Source organism: Notolabrus celidotus, chromosome 19 (assembly GCF_009762535.1).
Source record: "Notolabrus celidotus isolate fNotCel1 chromosome 19, fNotCel1.pri, whole genome shotgun sequence".
Taxonomy (NCBI): Eukaryota; Metazoa; Chordata; class Actinopteri; order Labriformes; family Labridae; genus Notolabrus; species Notolabrus celidotus.
The window spans coordinates 9,284,200-9,306,966 of NC_048290.1; the positions used below are offsets into that span (position 1 = coordinate 9,284,200).

General features: G+C 40.2%; 1 protein-coding gene across 1 annotated transcript in view; it reads left to right on the plus strand.

The window, feature by feature from the left end:
• pappaa (pregnancy-associated plasma protein A, pappalysin 1a) overlaps window positions 1-22,767 on the plus strand; it is a 105,008-nt gene that overhangs the window by 24,202 nt on the left and 58,039 nt on the right. Inside the window, exons 7-10 of the mRNA XM_034709161.1 lie at window positions 1,312-1,816; window positions 12,056-12,184; window positions 12,284-12,375; window positions 17,522-17,718. Coding sequence (XP_034565052.1) covers window positions 1,312-1,816; window positions 12,056-12,184; window positions 12,284-12,375; window positions 17,522-17,718 — 923 coding nt within the window. The remainder of the gene's footprint in view (window positions 1-1,311; window positions 1,817-12,055; window positions 12,185-12,283; window positions 12,376-17,521; window positions 17,719-22,767) is intronic.

Below are 22,767 nucleotides of genomic sequence, written 5' to 3' on the forward strand. Positions count from 1 at the left end.
ATTTCAAACCCTTTGCTAGCACTAATTGTGCTGCCAATCACAGAAACATCTCTGACACACAGTTTGCAGTGCCTCCGGTTACACAGTGGATGACACCGCTGTTCTGTCTCCTCTTAAATCTCCGACCACATTAGCGGCAGCGCCAAAGCAGGAGTAGGGCCCATCATAACAGCTGACATTACAAAATATTTTCAGTGGCTTCAGCTCCCTTCCTTGCAAACTCAATGAAATGTACCAAGAAAGCCAGGACTACATGAGCGGAGCAAAGCCAAGCTCTTGGAGTATCTTGGTTCATTCTCTCCCAGCCTCCCCCCCTCGTTCTCCCTCCCTCTCTTTCTCTTTCTCTCTGTCTCTCATTTTCTTTAATTCACCTCCACTCTGGCCACACACACACTTACAGTACAATAATAAATGTGTTGAGATAATGTGGCTTGGAAACCGTATTCAGTCCTCACTTGATTAAACACTGGAATTTTGCACGGTGCCCAGAAATGAGGTTAGCAAATGGCTTCGTTGGTTGCCAGCTTGGAAATGCACAAAAGGAAATCGAGGGAGAACATAGTGTCTGCTGCTTGCTGGCTTCTAAAAGTGCTTGATGAATGTTAGTGTACGTCACTTGGGATAATGTGAGTTAGCTGTGTGTGGACTCCAAATATGGCTGGAGTGTGACTCTTAGAGGTTGTAATGACTGCTGAAGTGAGAACCCTGCACAGGCCCCTCTTGAAAGGTACACACCTCAGCTCTGCCTTTCCTCTGCAGATAGACTCACAATGAACTCTCAGTTTCACCTCTACCTTGATGTTGCAAAGGGTGTTGGTACACTACCAAGATCACTGATGCAAATTTTTGGTCTGTCAGCACTCACAGAAATACTAATTGCTTTACAGATATCTTACATATTCAGACAGTTTTCTGCATCCTAAACAGAAAGAGGTGCAGCACTAAAGTTTGCATGAGTCTCTTTACAGTTTATGCAGGTTCCGTTTACCAAAAGTGACCTACAAGGTGGCCTGTAATCTGTATCACTCCAAGCCAGCTAATGGGATTTCTTGCCCTTTTAAAGCTTGAGATTACGTTGTTATCCTTTTGTTCCCAAGACTCCTAATCATTCGCTTCACCAAATAGAATTGCAAGATTGTAAAGTGGCAATAACAATGGTTTATTTTGTTATTTAAGAGGGTGGCTGGGCGGGTATGGATAATTGCAACTGGTTTAAAGGCCTATCGAACATGTTTTAATTCTTCTCTACAAGTTTGATGTTGTAGATTCTGTGGGTAACTCTGTGTCCCTTTTCGTGATTTTATCCCTCAGGTCCTCCAGATGTGGAGCAAGCTTGTGAGCCCAGTGTCCGCACCTGGAGTCCAAACGCAGGGATCGAGCAAGGTATTGTGGGCCTGTCGGAGTGCCCTCTACAGGGCTGCATGCTCCAACTTGAGTTCCTCTACCCCCTGGTGCCAGAGTCCCTGACTGTGTGGGTCACCTTCTTCTTCAGCCCTGAGGAAACAGCGCTGCCAGCAATCCATAACATCTTGCTACTGACTGTGAGTGGGAACAACATTTCACTGGGCCCCAGTAACGTCTTCTGCGACACCCCGCTGACTCTGAAGCTGGACATAGAGGAGGAGGTTTATGGGGTTCAGTTTTTCACTATGGAGCAACACCTTGAGATCGATGCCACCCTCTTGGCATCCAAGCCAGACTGCATACTCTGTAGGCATTGTCAACCACTACGCTACCGCTTGCTGCGCCAACCGCCATTCACCCACGCACCACACGGTCTGTTGCTGAATGAACCTACCCGCCATTACGCAGACAGGTGAGTGAACTGGTAGGTGAATATTACTGCACAAAGACAGACATCTGCATGTGTCAGCAGAATGCACAAGATGCAATGTGGGTTGCACTTTTGCAAGGTTTGCAACACCAGCTTTTTCTCCTAAAGCATAGGAGGAGGAGGGTGTTATGGTACATTTTACATGCTTTAGTTTGAAACAACTGGTTCAACCCAAAGTATTCTGTTTTTATACGTTTAGAATTGCTGAGTGACTGCCATTTAGCTTCCTGCCGAAATGATGTTATAAGGGTATTTTGGACGCACTAGTAAGACGTTTTCTTTTGCCTCACTGTGGAAAGTATGCATGAAAATATGTTGGTGTAATACCAGATATCCTTTCCAATACCCCCAGGAGCGCTTGCAAGCAACCACTGCTCCTGCAGTTTCAAATCTGCAGCCCAACATTTGTTTCCTAAGTCACAGGTCAATGCTTGCCCACATTTGTTTTTTCCCATGTTCCATGAAGCAAAGGCAAACAGATGGCTTGTTAAAGGTATTATCTGCACACTGTGGTGAGAGTTTAGTGCTTTGCTTTCATGGAATGTGCTGACTGGATAAAGATTGTGCTATACATGGCACGGCTGCGTGTTATGCCATCTCACTATCGTGCTGTCAGCGTGGTTCACATGACAAGGAAAGTGCTTGATAACAGACAAAAGGGTGAGTATGCATGTTATGCAAGATGGAGCGATGATACTTAAGTTCCATTAGGTGGCTCGGAGAATTTCCTGATTGAATGGCAGTGTCTGTAGAAGGCGGTCTTCTGTAAAGACGTATTTATGTGGGGGTTTTGGCACACTTCAGTGATTATTGATGTACTGTAGGTAGTTTCACTGCTGTGGTATATTATACTAGCTGTGGTTGCATTCCAGTGGTGGTGGTCAGTGGCACTGGCTGACTGTTTTCTTTCGTGAGAGCATATGGGAGCTCGTCTCCGTTGGATGGTCAGAAAAAGTCTGTAACAAGTCAGAGTACCAGTCAACCGATTTTTAAACTCATTCCAATGCATAATAAGTGTAACATCATGAAATATGTATTGTTGTATTTATCTAATACATTTGAAACTAAATGTAAAATACAGATCCTTGGAAGAGATGATGAAAAAAAGGAGTCAAACAAAGAAAAGAGAACATGTTATTGGGATGGTTTGCAAGGATGCGTTGCGGTAAAATCCAGAATATTGTATATAAGACAGAGTCTATTTTGGGGGACTGTCTGAACTGTCTTCCTGCGTGATGATTCTAATTGTGTTCAGCAAAGCACAATTTCTGTGCAGCTGTGTAGCTCTTTCTTGTACAATCTGTTTATGCCATGTGGAGTTTGCGATCAATACCAATACACTGGTTGAGATCCCCATCCATAACTTGAATTGTTTTGAAGTATGAACCGATGCTCATTACCAATTAGCCTGGGAGGGCTCCAGCCCCCTCTGCTAGTCACTCGTTGTCTTACAGTCTTTACAGTACTTACAATATTATAACATACTATCAGTAGATAATCAATGCATTGATGGCTGTCTTACTAGCCTATGAGACCAGTGCAAGGGGAACCAATAAATTAGTGGTTTACAGTGTTTTGAGATCTATCTGTCATGTCATCTCAAACCAAGAGAGTGAAATGCAAGTAGATTCAGGTATGTACAGCTGCTGTGCAACTATGAGAAAAAAGTCTGCCCAAAAGGACAACCAAAAGGACAACCAAAAGTCAGAAACTCCCAGGATACATTGGTTTAATTGCTATTATGAAGCCTCATCACACTCACTGTGTCACAACAAACAGAGCCTTTGACATGGAAAAGCATGAGAGCAAAGTTCACTCAGATGTTTTGGCACGCCAACGTTAAGTGCTCTGTTTGATTGCCTCGCTCCAGCTGCTGAAATGCTTTGTTGACCACACAGTAAGCTGCTTCTTCTTCTCCCTCTTGCAACATGTTTCCACTGGGTTGGATGAAGCAATGGAGGTCTAGATGTGGGGGGTGATTGACCTCCCACTGTTGGGCCACTGGCCTTCACCTGAGCCGGGGCAAACTGAGCAAGAGGACAACTGACATCTTGGCTTCCTCGGCTCCATCCGTGGGTGGTGGTTTGTTTGGAATGGCTCGGGGCTTGGAGGTCAGGGTGACAGAGTAAATTATGGCGGGGGGTAAGAAAGGTGAAGTGAAGAGGAGAGGAGACGCAGGGGTGGAAGGTTTGACCAGTTGGGGGTAAATCATTGTGGGGCTGGAAGAGGCCAATAGGTGATGGAGAAGAACATTGGGGGGTTGAGAAAGTATGAAGAGAAAGGGTAGAAGGATTGGGTTAGTTTGACCCCATTCCTCTAAAGCACCCCGGCCCATGGGCTAATCCTCTTCCTGATGTGGATTTCAGAGCTGTCATTCAGTCAAAGCCTATCTCAGAGCTGATGTGAAGAGACCTCCCAGCCAAAAGGGAGAGGGCAGCTCCCCCCAGTATCACCACTGTCCCACAGCCCCCCTGTAATTAGACTCTCCCCTCTCTTGTCCTGCATTGCTCCTCTGCATTATATTCCAATATGTAAAGTCTGCTGCTGCACGAGAACCCAGTCTACTTTAGTTTCCTTCAGGAAGATGCAAGCTCGGATTTTTTTTTGATACACACTTTCTAGCTAATTGTGAAAAGCAGCTATGTGTCCTGAAACTGCTGTCACTGGCAACTCCATTTATTGATATCCATGCCAAACCAGAACACACGTACCTTACATGTGTCAAAAAAATCTAACACCAAATGATGCCATTGGATCAAGCAGGCGTAATTTGTTTTTGATTGTTTTCTTTCATTGATATGGCTGATAACGATTAAATACAAAGAGAGTTTGAACTGTATTCATTCTGAATTTAATCCCGCTTTCAGCATCACCTTAAGAAAATAATCAATATTTTAGATAAACTATGAAAGCTTTGGCAACACTTTTAGACCTCTCATAAATTTTAATTCCCTCTCATCGCTCATTGATTTGCCTTCTTAACATCCCGCCATCCCCTGCCTTTATAGGAAGTTGGACATTTAGAAATGAGCCTTGCGTAATCCACCTCTAATAAGAACCATATTCTTGGGTTGCAGACAGAGCAAACAGTGCAGTCCTCGTGGGGAGTCTTTGGGATGTCTGGTGCACTGACTAGAATTTCTCCTGCCTTCTGTGTTCCAGGATACACTACAGACAACTTGTGTAGGAATGGAATTGGGATACTAAAACTGGATTTTAAAAGTGGGTTTGCAGGTTTGTTGGTGTGGACTTCAAGGAAGATGGTTTCTTTTTTGGCAGAGGCTGTACAAAGACTTTTTGAAGATAAAGGACTGATAATAATTGTTATCAGAGGCGGCAATTTTGGCATTTGAGAGACTTGTCAGCAGAAATGAAATACTGGTCGATAATGGGAATATTTCATCATTATTTATTATTCCCATTAATACAATACAATGTATTATTATACAATTTCATTTGATAAAAAAACAGCTAAAAGTTAATTTCATTTATTTATTAACAAGCTTAAACAGTCAGGCACAATATGTGACATTAATGTGATCCTCCATTACATTAAAGAGAAGATGAAAAAGCCACAACAAACTGACGAGTAAAAATGGCGTCACCGGTGTGGATGTTTTTCCCTGTTTCAGAGGGAAATGATATGATTGCATTTTGCAAAAAATGTGCTAGAAGTGTTTCAAGAGGAAGACGAAAAGTCCTCGAGTTGTAACACAACTAATCCTCAAGTCACTTGAAAAAGTTGTCTTTGCAACGAAGGAGTAGCTAGCAGTTACCAAAGCTAGCATTAGCACCCCCAAGAAAGAAAAAATGCTAAAGCTGTAGTGCTGAACTGCAGAAAGACAACCAAAAGTTAAAGAAATTCATGACAAAACGGCAGAATTTACAGCAGTTGATGACCAGCCTAGGCGACCAAGGACCTCACCAGCCAATGGCGTATTTGGATCAGTATCCTGAATCGCCGCTACCTTTCAGAAGTGATCTCTACACACACTCATTGTCTGATCAACAACAACGTTAGTGACGGAAGTTTTTAAAAACAGACATATGGAGTGAGCATGCTAAGTTTGATGGCACAGTAGCTGAACGGAAACTTAATTATGAAAATACCTTATTACTTACACAGGAATGCTCTGGTTTACAGTCAAATAATTATCAATTAAAAGAATCAGAACTCTTCTTTGTTTTTAGCATGGAAACAAAAGTTAAAGTAAGAAATTATCTATATGCGCCTTTCATTATTCCAGATGTGCATAGCTCCACATTTTAAAACACAAAAACATAAAAAAAATGTTGGTTATTTTACTGGTATTGGCCATCAGGAGCAGGTTACCATTGGTTATTGGTATAGGTTCAGAAACTTGTCAGCTGTCTGTTGCAATATTAAAAGCAACCCTTTTGTTTTTTGCCTGGGTTTCATATTTTGGGTCATACACAGTTTATACAGCAGAGAGATGAGCTGAATACAAGCTGTGATTCAGGTAAATGGTCAAGGTTTAGGGGGGACTCTGGTATTTAGCTTTCTATCCTGAATCCACAGAGGTGGCTTTTAATGCAAAGGTAATCTGACTCCAACACAGACTTATCCTTAAGAGAATATATGTATGTATGCACCTTTTAAAGGAATAAACATGTGCCATTAGATTGTTTGTAGGTGTAAAATTGCAGTGAAACCTCAAATGCATGTCAGCTGCCGCACTTCCAAAGGGAGAACTGTCCTGTTTGTTGTTCTTGCAGGCTCAATTATGATATTTTCTCAACTTCCTTAAATGTATCTGCTTTTCTCATCTGTAATCTGTCAGCCAAGAGCAACAAACAGCTACAGAGCGGAAACACATCCATATGCATGCTCACACATTAGCCTAGTGCGCACATAAGTGAAGGCAGGAACACACACAGATGATCACAAACACACGGAAACTGTTCTTGCTCTCAGTAGCTGGCACATACATTAGCACATGCTTCCATATGTAATCACCTGGTGCTATCAAAACATCTTTGAACGGCATATTACTGTGCCTGACTTTGAGCACGAGCCAAGATAAAACCTCCATTCCTGTGGGGGTTCTTAAGAAGAATGTCTGGATGCACAAAGAAGCACCCATGATGAAATCTTATCATGTGATGGGTTGTCTGTGACAGGAGTAAAGTCCTTTGTAGCATCATTTGCATATCATACAACATATATTACTTAGAAGGTTGCAGATAATAGTGCTGTTTTATGTCGTTATCTCCATCTCTAAATACAGTATGATCCATTACATACACAGTTGGTCCACCATTTGTAACACAGCTGAGACGTAATGATGATAACAGCCAAAAACTACATCCCATATTTATCGTCTGTTATTGTCCCAGTGACTCTTAATGTCAACCTTACATATCCCACTCCTCCATCCTATGGGATGGAGGATTCATAGCACTATGTTAAGTTGCTGTCTTCTATATGAGTGCCAAATATCAGCGATGTATTAAAGCGACTAATTTGAAATCGAAATTTAAATGCTGACTGACCAACTTATCTGTAGGTTAGAAAACAATAGAAGAAAGTCAATAATGGGATCAAAGAGTCTGCGAGTAAACAATATCAAATTGGTTCACTGAGTGTGGCTAACACTAGCAGAGCTAGCACCACCAGTTTTCAGTTCTCCTTGCAGGTTTACGTCCACATAACTGCTGGTTATGCATTGCTGTGGTCGAATGGTTATTTGCCAGGTCATCCTGACACAGGGTACATACAACATCTGTCATCTGTGATTCTATACATCCAGGTAGTAGGGCATTATGGCAGCATATAGCAGGAGCCTTTTTAACAACCCCCCCCCCCCCCCCCCCCCCCCCCCCTTTTGGTCTCAATCCTGAATTTAAAGAAATCAGCAGTATACTTTTATATCAATAAAACTTGTGGAATACTGGTTAAATTAAAAGGACCCATGGATTTTTAGACAACAAGTGCAAGTGGGGGTTGAGCCCCTCCAGGTGAGTGGGTTCATACCTCTCAACTATCAAAGTTATGGGTGGGGATCTAAACTACCGAACCGCATCTCTCCGAAGCTACTGCAAACTCTGCATGGCGTGAACAGAAGGTACTTGAAAGAGCTACACAGCAACTTAACGTTGTGGACTTACGGCGGATGCATTTGGCTTTGTTTACTATCTAAGCAATGTTCCAGTAAACTACCAAACCCTCCCATCTACCAGACCATACTACTCATGAATTTACATGCACATATCTCTTAACATAGATAACCTACTGATTACCTTTGGCTTTACCCGTGGTATGAAGGAGATTCAGGTACTGCTTAGCTGAAAAAGCAATATCTTGTTCTCTTTTCTTTCCCTCTATTCTGTGTGTTTGCTCTGCTCAAAGATAAAGTCTCCCACAGCTTGACTTTTCCAGGGGCTAAACTAATTCAATTAGTGAGGGCATGTTTGAGTGTATCCTGGAGTTCCACTAGCATGAGCCAACATCGCAGAACAGGACACACTGTAGTATAAAAGAGAGTCTGTCAGGTCAAACATTCTGTGTTGATAATAACAAAGCCAACATAAATATCTCATCCGAGGCACAGATTTTGCTGTGGGGAAAATCATTTTGTTACTTGATCTTTAGGTCCGTCAGTTTATATTAGGAAAGCGCAGCTAACTTCAACTTGGTCTACTTTTATCAGCTGGAATTCGATGAACAAATATGAGGGACATGACGATAAGGGATGAAAACAAAAGCAATGGATCATAGTCAGAAACGTCATGAAGAAAATAATCATTGATTTTCATTGTTTGAGTTTATTTGAACATCAACATGCCTTTTGGAACATTCAAGTATTCTTGGACTACAATTAGTCCAAGAATATGATCTGCACTTTTCTACCTTTATGGAATAAAAGCTTTCAACATGCACTGAAACACACATGCACCTGCGGCAAGCGAGCTGGCATCCAAGCAACATGGGCTTCAAAAGAACCAGCACATGCCCTGATGTTCATATGATTAGCACAATATCCCTGCATGCTTGTCACTATATTTACATCATTGCAGAGGGCATTCCATAATTAGGTCTACTGTACTTGATGGTCCAGATGAAATGATCTGTGGTTAACTCACTGCTTGCATTTACCCCCATTTACTGATGTACCCTTCCCATATACATTATTCTTGCAATCTACTTTACCAATACAAGCCATGATTATACTCAACAATCACGCATTCCTATCTCCTTATGTATTCATGTAGAAAGAGAACATATAGCATACATTACACTTGCTCATTTTCTCGATGGTCCCCACAAAGTCACGTGTTTCAAAGATGAACATGTTTTGTTAAAGCTTTGTTTTCAGTTATTTTTATACCTCAAACCTGTCATGTTCTTAAAGCATAACTTTGCATAACAGTACATTTTCTCTAAGTATATTAAAGCTACTAGAAGGAGTTTTTGGCTGGCCGTGAAACATTATATATTGTATCAAAGTCTCTTTTGTGAGCTACACACACATTGTCATTTTTTAATGCCTGTAAGTGCTAAGTGTCAGATAAAGGGAGTTTCAACCTGCTGCAGAAACAACTTTAAGAAAAAACTGTAGAGTACTGTTTAGAATGTAACTCTGGTGGCGTTGTGAAAAGACTCAATTTGAGACAAATGAGCAAGCTAATGCTAATATACACTCACAGTACCTCACAGCTACAAATGCTACCAGTGCTGCCCCTACTGAGTGATACAACATGATTACGATAGCTAACAGGTTAGTGAAAACAAATGGTACTATTAAGAGCTACACAGTTTCACAGAAACTGCACATTGTGGACTTTGTTGAAAGCAATAAGAGTCTTCATGCAGGAAAACAGATTCAATCCTATTCCCCTCTGGGACACTCACAAAAACTGAGTGTGTTATATTCAAGATTATACAATAAAAACAAAATAAAAAAGAACCCGGAAAGGTAAGTTTGATAGACCACATTTGATATTTAACATTCCTATATGATGTAATTGTTTATGTAATAAGCTTTCACCATCAAATCCAAGTCAATGACCGCTTGTGACATGGTTAAGGTCTGTGAATTTTATCACAGACAAAAATAAAGAAATGGCTCTGTGGTTGAAACAGAGCAATAAAACAAAGCAAAACACCCAACCTACAAAAAATTATGTCAGAATCAGGAGGGATATGTTGAAATTCTGGTTTTTACCCCCCTTAAAGCTTTGAGCTTCTATTGTTGGGGAAAATACGCCAAAAGTTGTGTGTCGCCAGCACCCCTAATGGAGTGTTTATCAGTTGCAAGGTTGCAAACATAAACAGACGCTGACGCTGTAATGGTTTGTACAATTTTTACAGCCTTTTTTTTTTTTTTTTTTACAAAAAATAGTCTGCGCTGGTCAGAGGGGAGATGTGTAAACGAGTGTCTCATTAAAAACCGAAAAGCTTTAGAAACACTGGCACAACATTCCTAAGTGATTCCATGTCTGAATCTCAACAGAGCCTTGGTCTTGAGTCTTTTTTTAAACACACACTCAGACACACAATGCAGGGTCAAAAACTCTGAAAGCCAAAAAAGAAAACCATGAAGGAGAAACCATGACCATAAGCGACAAATCAAAACTAGAAATGAGAAACCAAAACTGTAAGCATAAGGGAAAAAATAAGCAACAATGGGAAGAAAACTGTAAACAACACAGTTACAAATGAGAGTGCTGATGTGAAAATCAATTATCCTGTTTTTGATGTTTCGGTTACGTATTGCAGTCGGTAAAGAAAAGTGAAGAAAAGATTAATTGTTTGCCTTTACATGTTTTCTATTATGTTTATTTATTCTTCCATTTGTTCTTGGTTCTATGAACACTTAAATGTGGATTCTAGGAACAGGCTGCTTGCACTAGCTCCAAGTTTCTTCTTCTGCTAGTGTGTGCAATTCAATCTGGAAGTGGCTTACAGGAACCTTGAGTAAGATCCTAGTGTTTAAAAGAGGTTCAGAAGCCAACAGGGATTATTTAACCACATGTTAAGGCAAACAACCGATCAAAAATAAAAAAAGAAAGAAAAAAGAAACTAAAAAACAGGACAAACGATGTCATGTTAGCACCCTCACTTGTACTTCAGTAGTTCCAGTTTTCTTTCCTTGAGTTTAGTTTTGTTGCTTTGCTTATGGTTTTGGTTCCTCATTTAAAGCTTTGATTTGTTTTGTTTATGGTTTTGGTTTTCTCATTTATGTTTTTTTTTTCCTTTCAGACTTTTATTTCAGACTTCCTTATCATGGTGACTCAAGAAACCATCATGGCGACTTGCACTGGCAAAGTGAGTAGTCCACGAATATTTCTCCTGTCCATTGTGTAGTTTTATGGTGGCCATCAAGCAGCCCAAAGGTTTTTTCATATGAAGAACAAGCCGCTACTTAAGAGATAATGCAAATTCAAGAACGCTTTTAATTCACCAAACAATGAAAGCGTACTACGAATGAAAATACATGCTAAAAAAGCAGACGCCATTGCTTTTACAGCAAACGAAATGCAAATACATTGGGGATGCATGGTCAAAAAATATATATAAATGAAAAATGCTGCTAATCCAGTCATGTCAACAGAAGTGCCTCAGGCCTGTAGAGGGCGCTAAATGGACCAAACTACTACTAGCTAGCATTAGCGGGAAAAAGTCCCAGCCCAACTTCCCCTCTGTGCCTGGAAACTTCTTACTGAAGCTTTGTAGAACACTTTCTTTAACAAGGTAAAATACATTCTCAAAATGTAAGATGATATAGTGCCCCTGGAGGCCTGGATGACTACAATTTTGATGAGTTGATGTGCAGCATTTTCTCTTAAGTTTTTTTTTTCTGTGTTTTTGTGTTTCTAAGTTTGCAGTCTGTTTCTCCTGATGAAAATCTCCTGGGCTTTTTTAATGTCTTTACCCCGGTCGGCCACCATATATTCACCACGATGGTTTCTTGTATTACTGTGATAAGGACACACAACATAAGTCTGGACCCAGAGCCAGCAACAATATGAGCAGGAGTGGATAAGTACATGAGAGGAAGTGTGTAGTGTTGAATTTAAGTAGTAAAAATTCTAAAAGGTTGCTACGACTGATTCTCACCAGCAAACAGAGCTTTAGCCTGATGACGTGGCTGGTCAGTGCATCCATTCTCATTCTCATTCCTCTTCCCCCTTCTCAACAGGTTTCACATAATCCTGAAATATGTGGACTCAGTGTGACATTTTCATCTATCTGTGCAGGGATGTGGAACCGCATGTTGTGTACACCTACCAGGTCCAAACCATCTCCAGTCGCAGTGAGAGTGTGCTCTCCCCGCCTTTGGTGCACGAAGTTGGGGCACCCTACTGCGGGGATGGACGCATCCAGAGGTAACAGAGACCAACATAAGAACATATAATAAATATGTGATGAAACGTATTTCAATGTGTGTGTAAGATGTTTCTAATCAATGCCTCTTGAACGTTTAGGTCCAAAGGAGAAGAGTGTGATGACATGAACTCTGTAAATGGGGATGGCTGCTCCAGTCAGTGCAAGAAAGAGTCCTTCTTCAACTGTATTGGTGAGTCATGCATTAGTAATGATAATGCTGGTATAACAGCATTGGTTTATTTCTCTAAATGCTCTGTAACAGTTAGTTAAAGGCACTGTGAGGTGTTTTCGTGACGTGTTAACTTAGGTGGCCCCCTTTTGGATGGAATCTGTGTTTTTCTGGGATGAGGACTACAGTTCCCATGAGGACCAACACCAACTGTCACAAAGATGGGACTCTTGCCAAAGCGTTAATTTGTGGAAGCAAATCAATAGAATATAGATAATCTTTTCAATGCTTCTTTTCTTTATTTAAGACTTTTTGCAAGATGGAGTGATGAGGTAATGTATTGATATGTAGCTACTAGGGATGGGCAATGATTTTCGAATATTCGTTCACTTAGTAAAAATTGAAGTTATTTTGTAGGATCTCTGAACCCAAAACAGTCTCTCCATGAAACCCACTTTATTTATTAGTCAGTGAATCCTGCTCACAGCGTTCGATCTGCAGTGTAACGACAGCCGGACTTGTTTTTCTGGAGATATTCAGGAGTCGGGGTTCAAATCCATTTAGTGTGTTTTTAAGGCTTTAAGTTGTCCAGGGTGTTCAAAAGGTTTAATCTGGATCAGAATGATCCAGATTAAACCGCATTAGCAAACAGAAGAAGAAGAATGCTAACTGCATTATATAACAAAAGAAGAAGAAAACATGAGCGACAGTCGCAGCGATTTTCTCCGTTTCTGAATCTCACACCACTACTCACGTATTTCCAGAGACTGAGCATGGCTGTAAAATGTAAACACAAAAACATGAATATGGACATGTTTGAACTCTTTCGTCCTCAAAGAGCATAAACATTAAATCCTGTTCATAGCCAATTTGCCCTTTCTCCTAGCAAAGCCATGCTGCTAGAGTTTCTCCATCTAAAAAAAAATTCAATAAAAAACAAACATCATTTTGCCAATCCTGCTCCAGTGTCAGCCAAAAGGACAAAATATTCTGTAAAAAATTTAAATCCAAAGAAAAAAACTTCAACCCACTCAAACGAGGTGTGGCACAATTTAAAACTATGTTAAAAACTCCTTACAGTGCCTTTAACCTTCTTTGTGTGTAAGTACTTATGATAAGTCTAGGTATGAAGACCACTTTTTTAAAGCCTCAGTCTTAGCCTGATCCCAAAAATATTTTCGTCTCAGTCTTGGACATAAAGGATTCCTGATTCTGTTTCAAAACCAGTCAAGACCATTCACTGGAGTTATAAAATCAACTGAAATGTGCACTTTCAGATATTCAGCGCTCTGATCAGCCACAGTGTTATGACCACCTGTGCAAACTAATGCAATCCAACGCAACAGCTTCACCATAAATTCTCTTTTTATGAAGCTTCTACATTTTCTGTTTTTGTTGGCACAGTCAGAAAAGTGATAATTGTACTTTATGTCTATTATTGAAGTCATAGTTGGTGCTTTGCTAGTATCAGCATAATTTTAGTTGGATTTAAAGTTTCAAATGCAACTAATGAAAATATTTCTAATTTACATCAGTTACAGGATTACAGAGTCACATAACTAAATGTTCACCATGCATTGACCTGCTTCTTACCCTTGATTTAAAGATGAATTTTTAGATTTAAAAATGAAACGGATAAAAAATAGTCCCTCAAACATTTACTAGTGAAAAAAGAAGTTATGACAAAAAAAACGAGGATATCTATACAATACAGTATACACTATACAGTTTGCTATCTAACTTGTCTTATAAACTTCTCAACATATTTCACAGGTTAAAATAAACTCTATAAAAGCATTGATCTTGTTCATTACAATACATTTCTCAAGTTGAGATTGGACCAGCAACATTACAGTTGTGTGTTTTTTGTACAAGAATACTAATGTCTGTTTAGATTGCACTGACTTATCTTCTTTTAACATTATCATTATATGATATATATTAACACAAATAAAGATGCTTTGAAGTAGAAATACACATGGTAACTTTGTGAATGAAAACATTTGACATCTGGGCGTGTTTAATCCAAAAGCTTTATGCCTTCCTTGAGAGAGAGAGAGAGAAAAAAATACCATTAGTTATCATAATCACTTCAGCCTCCTGTTTAAAATACAAATCTGGAAATCATTATTTTTTAAAAGAGTGAGTCATCTTACACAGTTGAATGACTGGCATCTCCTATGTAGTTTTTTTTTATGAATAGATGGATGGTTTCCTCTTCACTTCCCTTGCTGTCTGGCGATCATTTCGCCCCCCTGTCGTGACTGTGCGTGTGTGTGTGTTTTTCTGCATGTACAGTCCATGCATGCATACACACGTGTGAGCCTCTGTGAAGTAGCCACTTAATCCCTGTCAGATTGCTGGACTGCAGCGGCTGTGCTGTTTTTCCACCGACTGCAGTGCTCAAGAGTTTGTGTGTGTGTGTGTGTGTGTGTGTGTGTGTGTGTGTGTGTGTGTGTGTGTGTGTGTCGGACACTGTCTGACATAGTTGTAGTTTTGCGCAGAAATCTGACACTATAATGATGGGACCTTCCGTCCATCTGTCTGCATGTGTGAGTGAGTGTCTGCCTGTCAGTGTGTTGGATAGTGAAATAGAGTTGGATGGAGAATTGACACTAAGTATACAACAGGGCCAGGGTTCTGCAATCTGAATGAGCTTTAATAGGCTGTTCACACGGCGAGCTGAATTATCAGGGATTGACGATATTGTCAAGTTCTTTTGACACGACCCCGTTTGGCATTAAAATCCTTGGGGCGTCTGGGGCTCAAGCTACAGTAAACACATCAGCAAATGAAGCTTAAAGTAAAGTTGTTCCAATAAAGCACAGGTGATATTGCCTGAAATACAACGTCAGGTGTTTGTTAGTACAATGCACTGACACCATAACCAATAAATACCAAGACTCCAAAGGTTTCAGGCAGGGATGCACAATGGGTATTTCTACGCCGACTTTGAAAACTAATATTAACCTGCTCCTGATGGCCGATGCCAACAAGATTGCCAAGAGAAAGGTGGGTCCAGCAATTTTGTCAACGATTGCTCTAGCTAAAGATGATCTAGAGTACGTTTTTTTTAGTTCTCAAATGCTTCTTGAGACAGCATCAAGGCACTCGCCATTTTTTCTTGATGTTAATGCCAGCTGTGGCTATTGCTGCTTTGTATTCCCTGAATACATCATGATGGCGTTGATAACTTTTCAGGCAATTTAAAGATTTCTTGTGTTAACTTGTGGACTTTTTTCCTTCCACTCTCAATACTTGCAGCGCATGTTTTGGAAATTGTAATTGTGTTATCCTTCTCTGAAAAGTGAAAAACATCCACACCTGTTCACTCTCTTGTTAGATAAGATAAGATAAGATAAGATAAGATATACTTTATTGGTCCCCCATTGGGGGAAATACTTTTGTTACAGCAGCATACAACACGGGACAGGGGAATACAACAATGTACTAACATAGTTAAAAAATATAATAACAATAATAATAGCAATGACAAAGGTAAAATAGAATAGAATACAATAGAATAAAATAAAAAATAAATAAATAAATAAATAAATAAAATAAAGTAGCTTGTAGCAGCACTTGTGGAAGATCACATACGACCACCTACTTGTGTAGGAATAGGAATGTGTAGGCTTGTTGATGGGTAATGACAGCAACTTTTATTCATCATTCTTTCACCTGTTAAAATTGTATCAACAGGACAATAATCCAATTATCAGCTGATAATTCAATGATTTGTTCGCCCAAAATATACATTGTGCATCCCTACTTTGGGGAAAACTATCAAGTCACAGTTACAAACCACACATTGTGATTCCAGCAGAAAAACGAACTAAATGTCAGCAATTAGTGTTAAGCAATGTTGTGTATATTTTTAAACCTCACTTTTATCTGAGGGGTTCGAGGTATTGGCTAAAGCTCCAGTCGAGGAATTGAAATCGATACCAGGAAAGAAAAAAAGGGAATCGAAACCTCTCCAAAAAGGAATGTAATCTGATTTTCTTAAGCTTTATTCACATATTTGTGCTAAGATAACAGTGATAGCTTTGGAAGGCTGGATTGGCCCCACTTTCACATATCGTCAGTGTAACTTGGGATGCTGTGTTGAAGTTTGTTTAGACAGCCCCCTGCTCTCTCTCTTCTCCATCTCTTTCCATCTTAGCTCATGTCATCGCCCTTTTCTTCCTGCAACTGTACATCTGTCTACTTTTTTCTCTTGTACTCAATCACCTTTTCCACTTTTTCCACTATCTGTTTATTATGTCCCTGTCCAACACTCTTCCTCCTTTTCCACCTTCATCTCTCTTTAGCTCACACTCTCCCCATTACTTTTGCAGCTTTAACAAGCCACCGTTCTTGCTCCCTCTCTCTTGTCTCGCTCCTCGCCTTCTTCCTTGCCTCCGTTCCCGCTGAGTGAGTGGCGGGAGCGTATTCCGTATGCCCCCTCAGTAGCCCCTCGTTTCACCGTTGCCAGAGCACAGAACTGACTTGAGTTTTTTTGGCCGTGCTGCAGAGGGGCTGGAATTTCGAGGAGGAGGCCCCAGCCAACTTGGCACAGAATGCCGCCTTTCCCCCTAACTGGAACCCCACCGGCTGACACTGCTTTAGCTGAGAGCTGAGAGCAGTGAGGCCCAAGCAACCTCCCTGCTCCGCTCCACCTCTCCTTCCGTCTCTTAGCTTCCAGTTCCAGACCTGGGACGTCTGTTAAAGTTATGGCTGTATCTTTCTTTACCTCTTGACTTTGTCTGGTTCCTCCTTTCAAACCCTTCTCTCTGTTTGTCTCTCTCACGCACATTTTTATCGCTGTCTCACAGAGGATGTCATCTCCTTTTCATTGCACCTTTCCCCCCCAACCTTCATCCTCATGCTCCTTGATGTAGGTATCTCACTCTTCGCCTTTCAAAATAAAATAGAGAGGGTTAGAAAAGGTAACCCAAACAGTCAGAGTTTGAAATCTTCTATGACGAAGAGTCAAAGAAGAGGCATTTAGTAATACGCTCTAAATTGATTCTTATGGCATTGTTGCCTTGTTGTTTAGGAAACGAAGAGTCTGGCGTTTGCTGGTGACTTGTAGAGTCTTCGCCATTCCAAAAAAAACACTCCTCCTGTACAGATGAAGAACATGTAATTAATTAAGTATTTTCTGTTGGTTGTTTCCCTGCAGAGGAGCCCAGCATGTGCTACTACTACGATGGTGACGGGGTCTGTGAGGATTTTGAGCGCGAGACAGGCGTGAGGGACTGTGGCCTCTACACCCCCAATGGTTTCCTCGACCAGTGGGCCTCCACTGTGGAAGTTTCTCACGAGGAGAAGCCCTACTGCTCTGGTGAGGTGTCTGCTGGGTATCCTGCTGTCACTAAGGTAAGGACGAGTTTATACAGAATATAGTTTAGCTAAATTCACAAATGCACAAAACCTCTGTTACTTTTCAGAAGTAGAGAAAAATGTCAGCCCAAAATTAGCGAGAATTGTGCCTTCAAAATAAGAGCTTGGACAATGTCTGTACATTGCATTGATGGGAAAGTTGATGCACAACAGTGGGATATGCATCTGCTTGCACGTCACATTGATATGAATGCAGAAGCTGGCATTATCACGTCAGACTAGATTGCTTCATCCATCGTCATGTGGATTATGCAGCGTGCTTTTGATATGATGTCTCGCTTTCCGAGACTCATCTTCTGCCCCAGCCCACCATCCTCTCCCCGACAGGGCAAACTTCCCGCTCTGAAGGATATGTGTGAACAAGCAACTTTGGAAATTTTCAGAAGTGCATATGTGAAAGAACCTTTTTTGGTGTACTTCTGTTAAAGTCTTTGCTTTTTTCCTTTGTCATTATTACACAATACATTTGGTGCGAGTTGAAAGAGAAAAGCTGTTTGATGTAAATTACCCCACCGGAGGTTAACAAGCATTAAAACTTTCCATATGAAGACATTTGATCAAATATCATCAAACAACAATCAGATAAATTAAAGCGTCTTGTATTTTTTATCTGAAATTAGTTTATAATGAGCTTTTTGAAGCAGCTTTTCACATTGTTTGGAGAACGGTCTTTGGTCTTTCCTAATTCGATACCTGTCATCCATTAATCACTGGGCACACTGATGATAATGTGGCCACAGTTTTCGTGCAAAACAACTTATTTTGCTTGTTTGCCAGTTAAGTCATTTAAGAAATTGGAACATTTAAAAAGCATGTCTCCCAGCGTTGACGGAGAAGTTTGTTTCTTTTATCAAAGTAAGAGAAGTAGAGATTGATGCTGACAAGGCATTGATCCTGAATGCAAAACAAAAAAAAAATGGGCTGATTGCCCAAAAAATTAGAGAAGCATGCAGTCATGTGCACTCACTCAAAGCTATCGGACACATAAAAGTGCATTAGCATTCATAAATCCTCTTTAATCCTCTCCCTAATGTGCGTGGTCAAAGCTACGGCATGTTGTTGAAGTCCACTATCTCTTTTAAAGCTCTATTCATTATAAGAGTTCATTAGTTTTCTAATCGTTCTGAGAGCATTTGTTAAAACCGAATGTTAAATCATGTGAAGTGTGTCACTCTACTGTTAAAAGAGGGATCAATTTGCATAATTGAATTGTATTCCCATAAATATTAAAGAACAGGACTGCATAGACAGTACTCCCTTTTTAAAGGAGAGTGTGTTGCTGGCTGAAGAGCTTGTTCCCATTGCTGATGATCCATTTAACAAGGAGAGTGAGCTGGGTTTTGTTGTACAGCTGTGGTCAAGTGCCCTGGTCAAGTATGCTTTGGTTTGGACTTGCACAAACAAAGATAGGTAGAAGTTTAACGGACACCGGTCATGGATTTGACTTTAGCAAGGTTCCACTTCTGTCTGGGCAAAAAAAGAAAGGTGGCACACTTCAACCACCAATGCTGCAGATGGTCTATTCTCCAAGAGAAATAAGACACCAGTGGAACATCTCCATGTAACCATTAAGAAAGGATTTCTTCTGTGAAGGACACATTGTTCTCAAACAGCACTTTTACTGAGGAGAACACGCTGTTCCCCTAAGGATCATGTGTGATGAGATCACCTCATTACCAATCCACCGACTGTATACAGGAAGTGGACGCACAAGTGCACATTCACAGGTGTGGAAAATGTGCAAATGCAGGTTTACAAAACACAACAGTCTTATCACATCACTGTCCTCCTTTGCACTCACGGTAAGTTCTCACACGAGTTGGAAAGCTGGTAGGCACACACATGCACTTGAGCAGCATCAGATGCAAACTCTTGAGCTCCAAACTGACTTTGATTACGTCCTTGCAGTTCTGGAATATGCACACACAAAATTCTATGCACACGTTTGTGAACAAACATTTGTTTTTAGTGAGATTCCTGTTCTTGGTAATGCGATTGTGCAACTGCATGCATGTGGCTATGGCGACCATCCTGGAGGCTAATGCCACAGATGAAGCATGTGTGGATTAGTTCAGGAGATGAAGACCAGGCAGAAGTCATACCCTGAGTCATGGATCCAGTTTAGATGTGGCCACTTTAGAACAACACCACGGTGGCTGATCGACCACACAAAGTTATTGAAGATGTTACCTATTTACAAAGGAGCTTTTTTGTGATGTCTGGCATTTTGCGCCGTTCTAGCTCTATTTGTTGTTTTTCACTCTTGATGCCAATCAGGAATCCAGCAAAGAGTGCCCAATGTTACTCATTTTCCAGGCATCTGGATCACATTCTGTACTTCATTCTAGTTTTTTTTCAGTTTGTCAGGGATGGTTTACAGAAGCGGTTTGATTTTCTTTGGCGACTTTGAAGATTTTTTTGGTGGAAAGGGAAGCGAATGTGATAAAACCAAAGGAAGCGGAGTCCAAGCCTCAAATCTGTGTATTTGCTTGTGATGGTGCGCAGCATATTTCAATGTTTCTTGAAAGCTTTCTGAACCATTTAGTCCACCAAAAGCCCCACAGCTTTGCTGATTTAGGTTCAAATATTGCATGAAGATTGTTAGAAAGCTGTTGGGATGGCAAATTGCTTGGCGACTTTGAGATAACTGCTTTGAGTATTAAAATGAGAAGGATTGAGGAATTTAATGGCTCCTAGAGTTCTAACTTTCAGTATTCAAAGTAAATGACAAAACTTCTTGTTTTCTTTAAATTTAGAGCTGAAGATGTGTGGGGGCAGCTTATACTGCAGTAGCTTATATGGGACAAAATATCTTAGTGAGAACTTGTAGCGCCCAGACATTCAGTCGACTTTGCTCTGTTGGAACATAGTTAGATGTTGCTATGTGAAATATTATGCCATCTGTGGCTAATAGATCAATGATGGCTGGGAATGGGTCTAGTCTAAATACCAACAGTAAGTGTGTAAGGTAAGCAGAGGTTTTTTTAGGGACAAAGGGTTTCTTGAGTCATTTTAAGGGAACAGAAAGAGATGTTGTAATAGCATTTCTGCATAATGATATCATTTTTCAACAGTTGTAAATCACCATCCCTGTATAGATGCAATATGATCGCTATCACTGCTGTCTGACTTGGCTCCGATTGGATTGTCTGTAAACCTGACAAAAATGGAGACAGATAATTGTTAATGACTGTATAATAGTTTTTATAGTCAAACTGTCAAAGCAGAAATAACACATACAGGTCTCTCTCTGTCAAAAGAGACAGTTTTCATCATTTATAGCCTAATTCTTTATTTTTGTAATTGTTCAGCAGTTTGTTGTAGAGTAGTGAGTTGTTAAAGAGATAATTGTGTTCATTTCCTCTGCAGCCCTAAAGATTCTTAGAACTAAGTACAGCCTTGGAGAGACAACATGTATACATTAGAGTGAACAGAAGCTTTTGAGTGAGGAACAAATGACAGAAAATGAAACACACACGCAAAACAACAACGAAAAACATGCAATTTGCCTTAATCACTGTTTTTACCTGTTTCGGTTGCTAACATTTTGCTAGCTCTGTGACGTGAACTCTCCACTAACACCATATGGTTGTTTTATACTGGAGCATCAAATAAGATACCTAGAAATTAACCAATAGTTGAGCAGCTATATTACATCCATGGTGTGGAACAGATAGCTTACTGTCTTGGCTGTTGTTTTGGAGCAGCGAACAGCCAACTATTATTCAAGATAATTTGTAATAGTGGTAGTATTGGTTGTATTTGCATTTTTAAATCAAATGTATTAATTATTGTTTTATTTTATTATTTAATTCAACACGTTTCCTAATGCTAATGCTCCATATATTCTATATGTAGTGGGAAATCAAATAGTTTGCCTAAGTTGGGGTTGCAAAGATGGATAAAGGTGATTAAGAGAGAGAGAGAGATGAAAATGGTGAGATAGATAGTTGTAGTTGTTGTTGCTGGAGTCTGGCACATCCGTAGCAGCAGGCCATCTACGGCAGAGATCCACAATAACACTAAACCAAAGGTTAAGACAGTTTCCCCAGAAGAATCAACACTAAAACATGGTCAAACATGACATCCGTTTATGTCATGGTCAAAAGCCAGTGGTTGGACTTTGACTTAGTAGACAGCTGTTTGAGTCCAGTTTTCAACCAAGCACCAACCTTGGTTTCTTTTCCAATGATGACCACAATCTGTTTCCAACCTGACCAAGTCTTGTTCTTGATTCTAAACCAAATCAAACTGGAAGGACAACAGAATCCTGGAGGGAACAAATCTCCACCAAAGTCAATAGTCTAGTCTCCATGATATGCAAATAGAAGAACTGCTTCATCTGGACGTATTAGTTGAATTAATGGCTTTGGGACGATGGGATGAATGTAGCCCAAAAAATGGGTGGTTTCCTCTTGAGCAATCTTCAGGAGGAAATTGTCTATAGTTTTTCTGTATTCACGCTGCTCATCAACCGACAATCAAATTAAAGATAAGGAAAAGTTGTAATTGTTTGATTGCCGCTTGAAAATGAAATCCTGCTGAAAGGTGAAAAAGGTCAGAAAACACAAATATATTTCCTGAGTGGTCACAGAAAATGCACCAGTTGGAAAATGAGGAAGAGAGTTGTGCGCAAAAAAAAAAAAGTTTTTTTGACAGATGGAGGATTATACTTATGATACATCACAGGTGCTTATTGTCCTCTAAGGAGAACCATCGCTTCACCGACAGGAGGGGTGATCAAGGGAGATTTCCAAACTAGAATCTGATGGCTAGATATTGCAAAATATTCTGCGCACTGTACCTTTAACTCAGAGAATAGTTAGAAAACTTTAACTGCTTTCCAACAATTAAATAAAAGCTTTGAAAATGAGCCTCCACTAGTTGTTGAAACCAAGAGAACATAGTCGTGCCTTGTTAAACTAATAGCTCATTCATCCTTTGTGGTTTAATTTAATCATGTTTTCATGTTCATGGCTCACAGCTCTTTGGGGAAAGTTAGGTTACAGATGTGTATCCCTGATA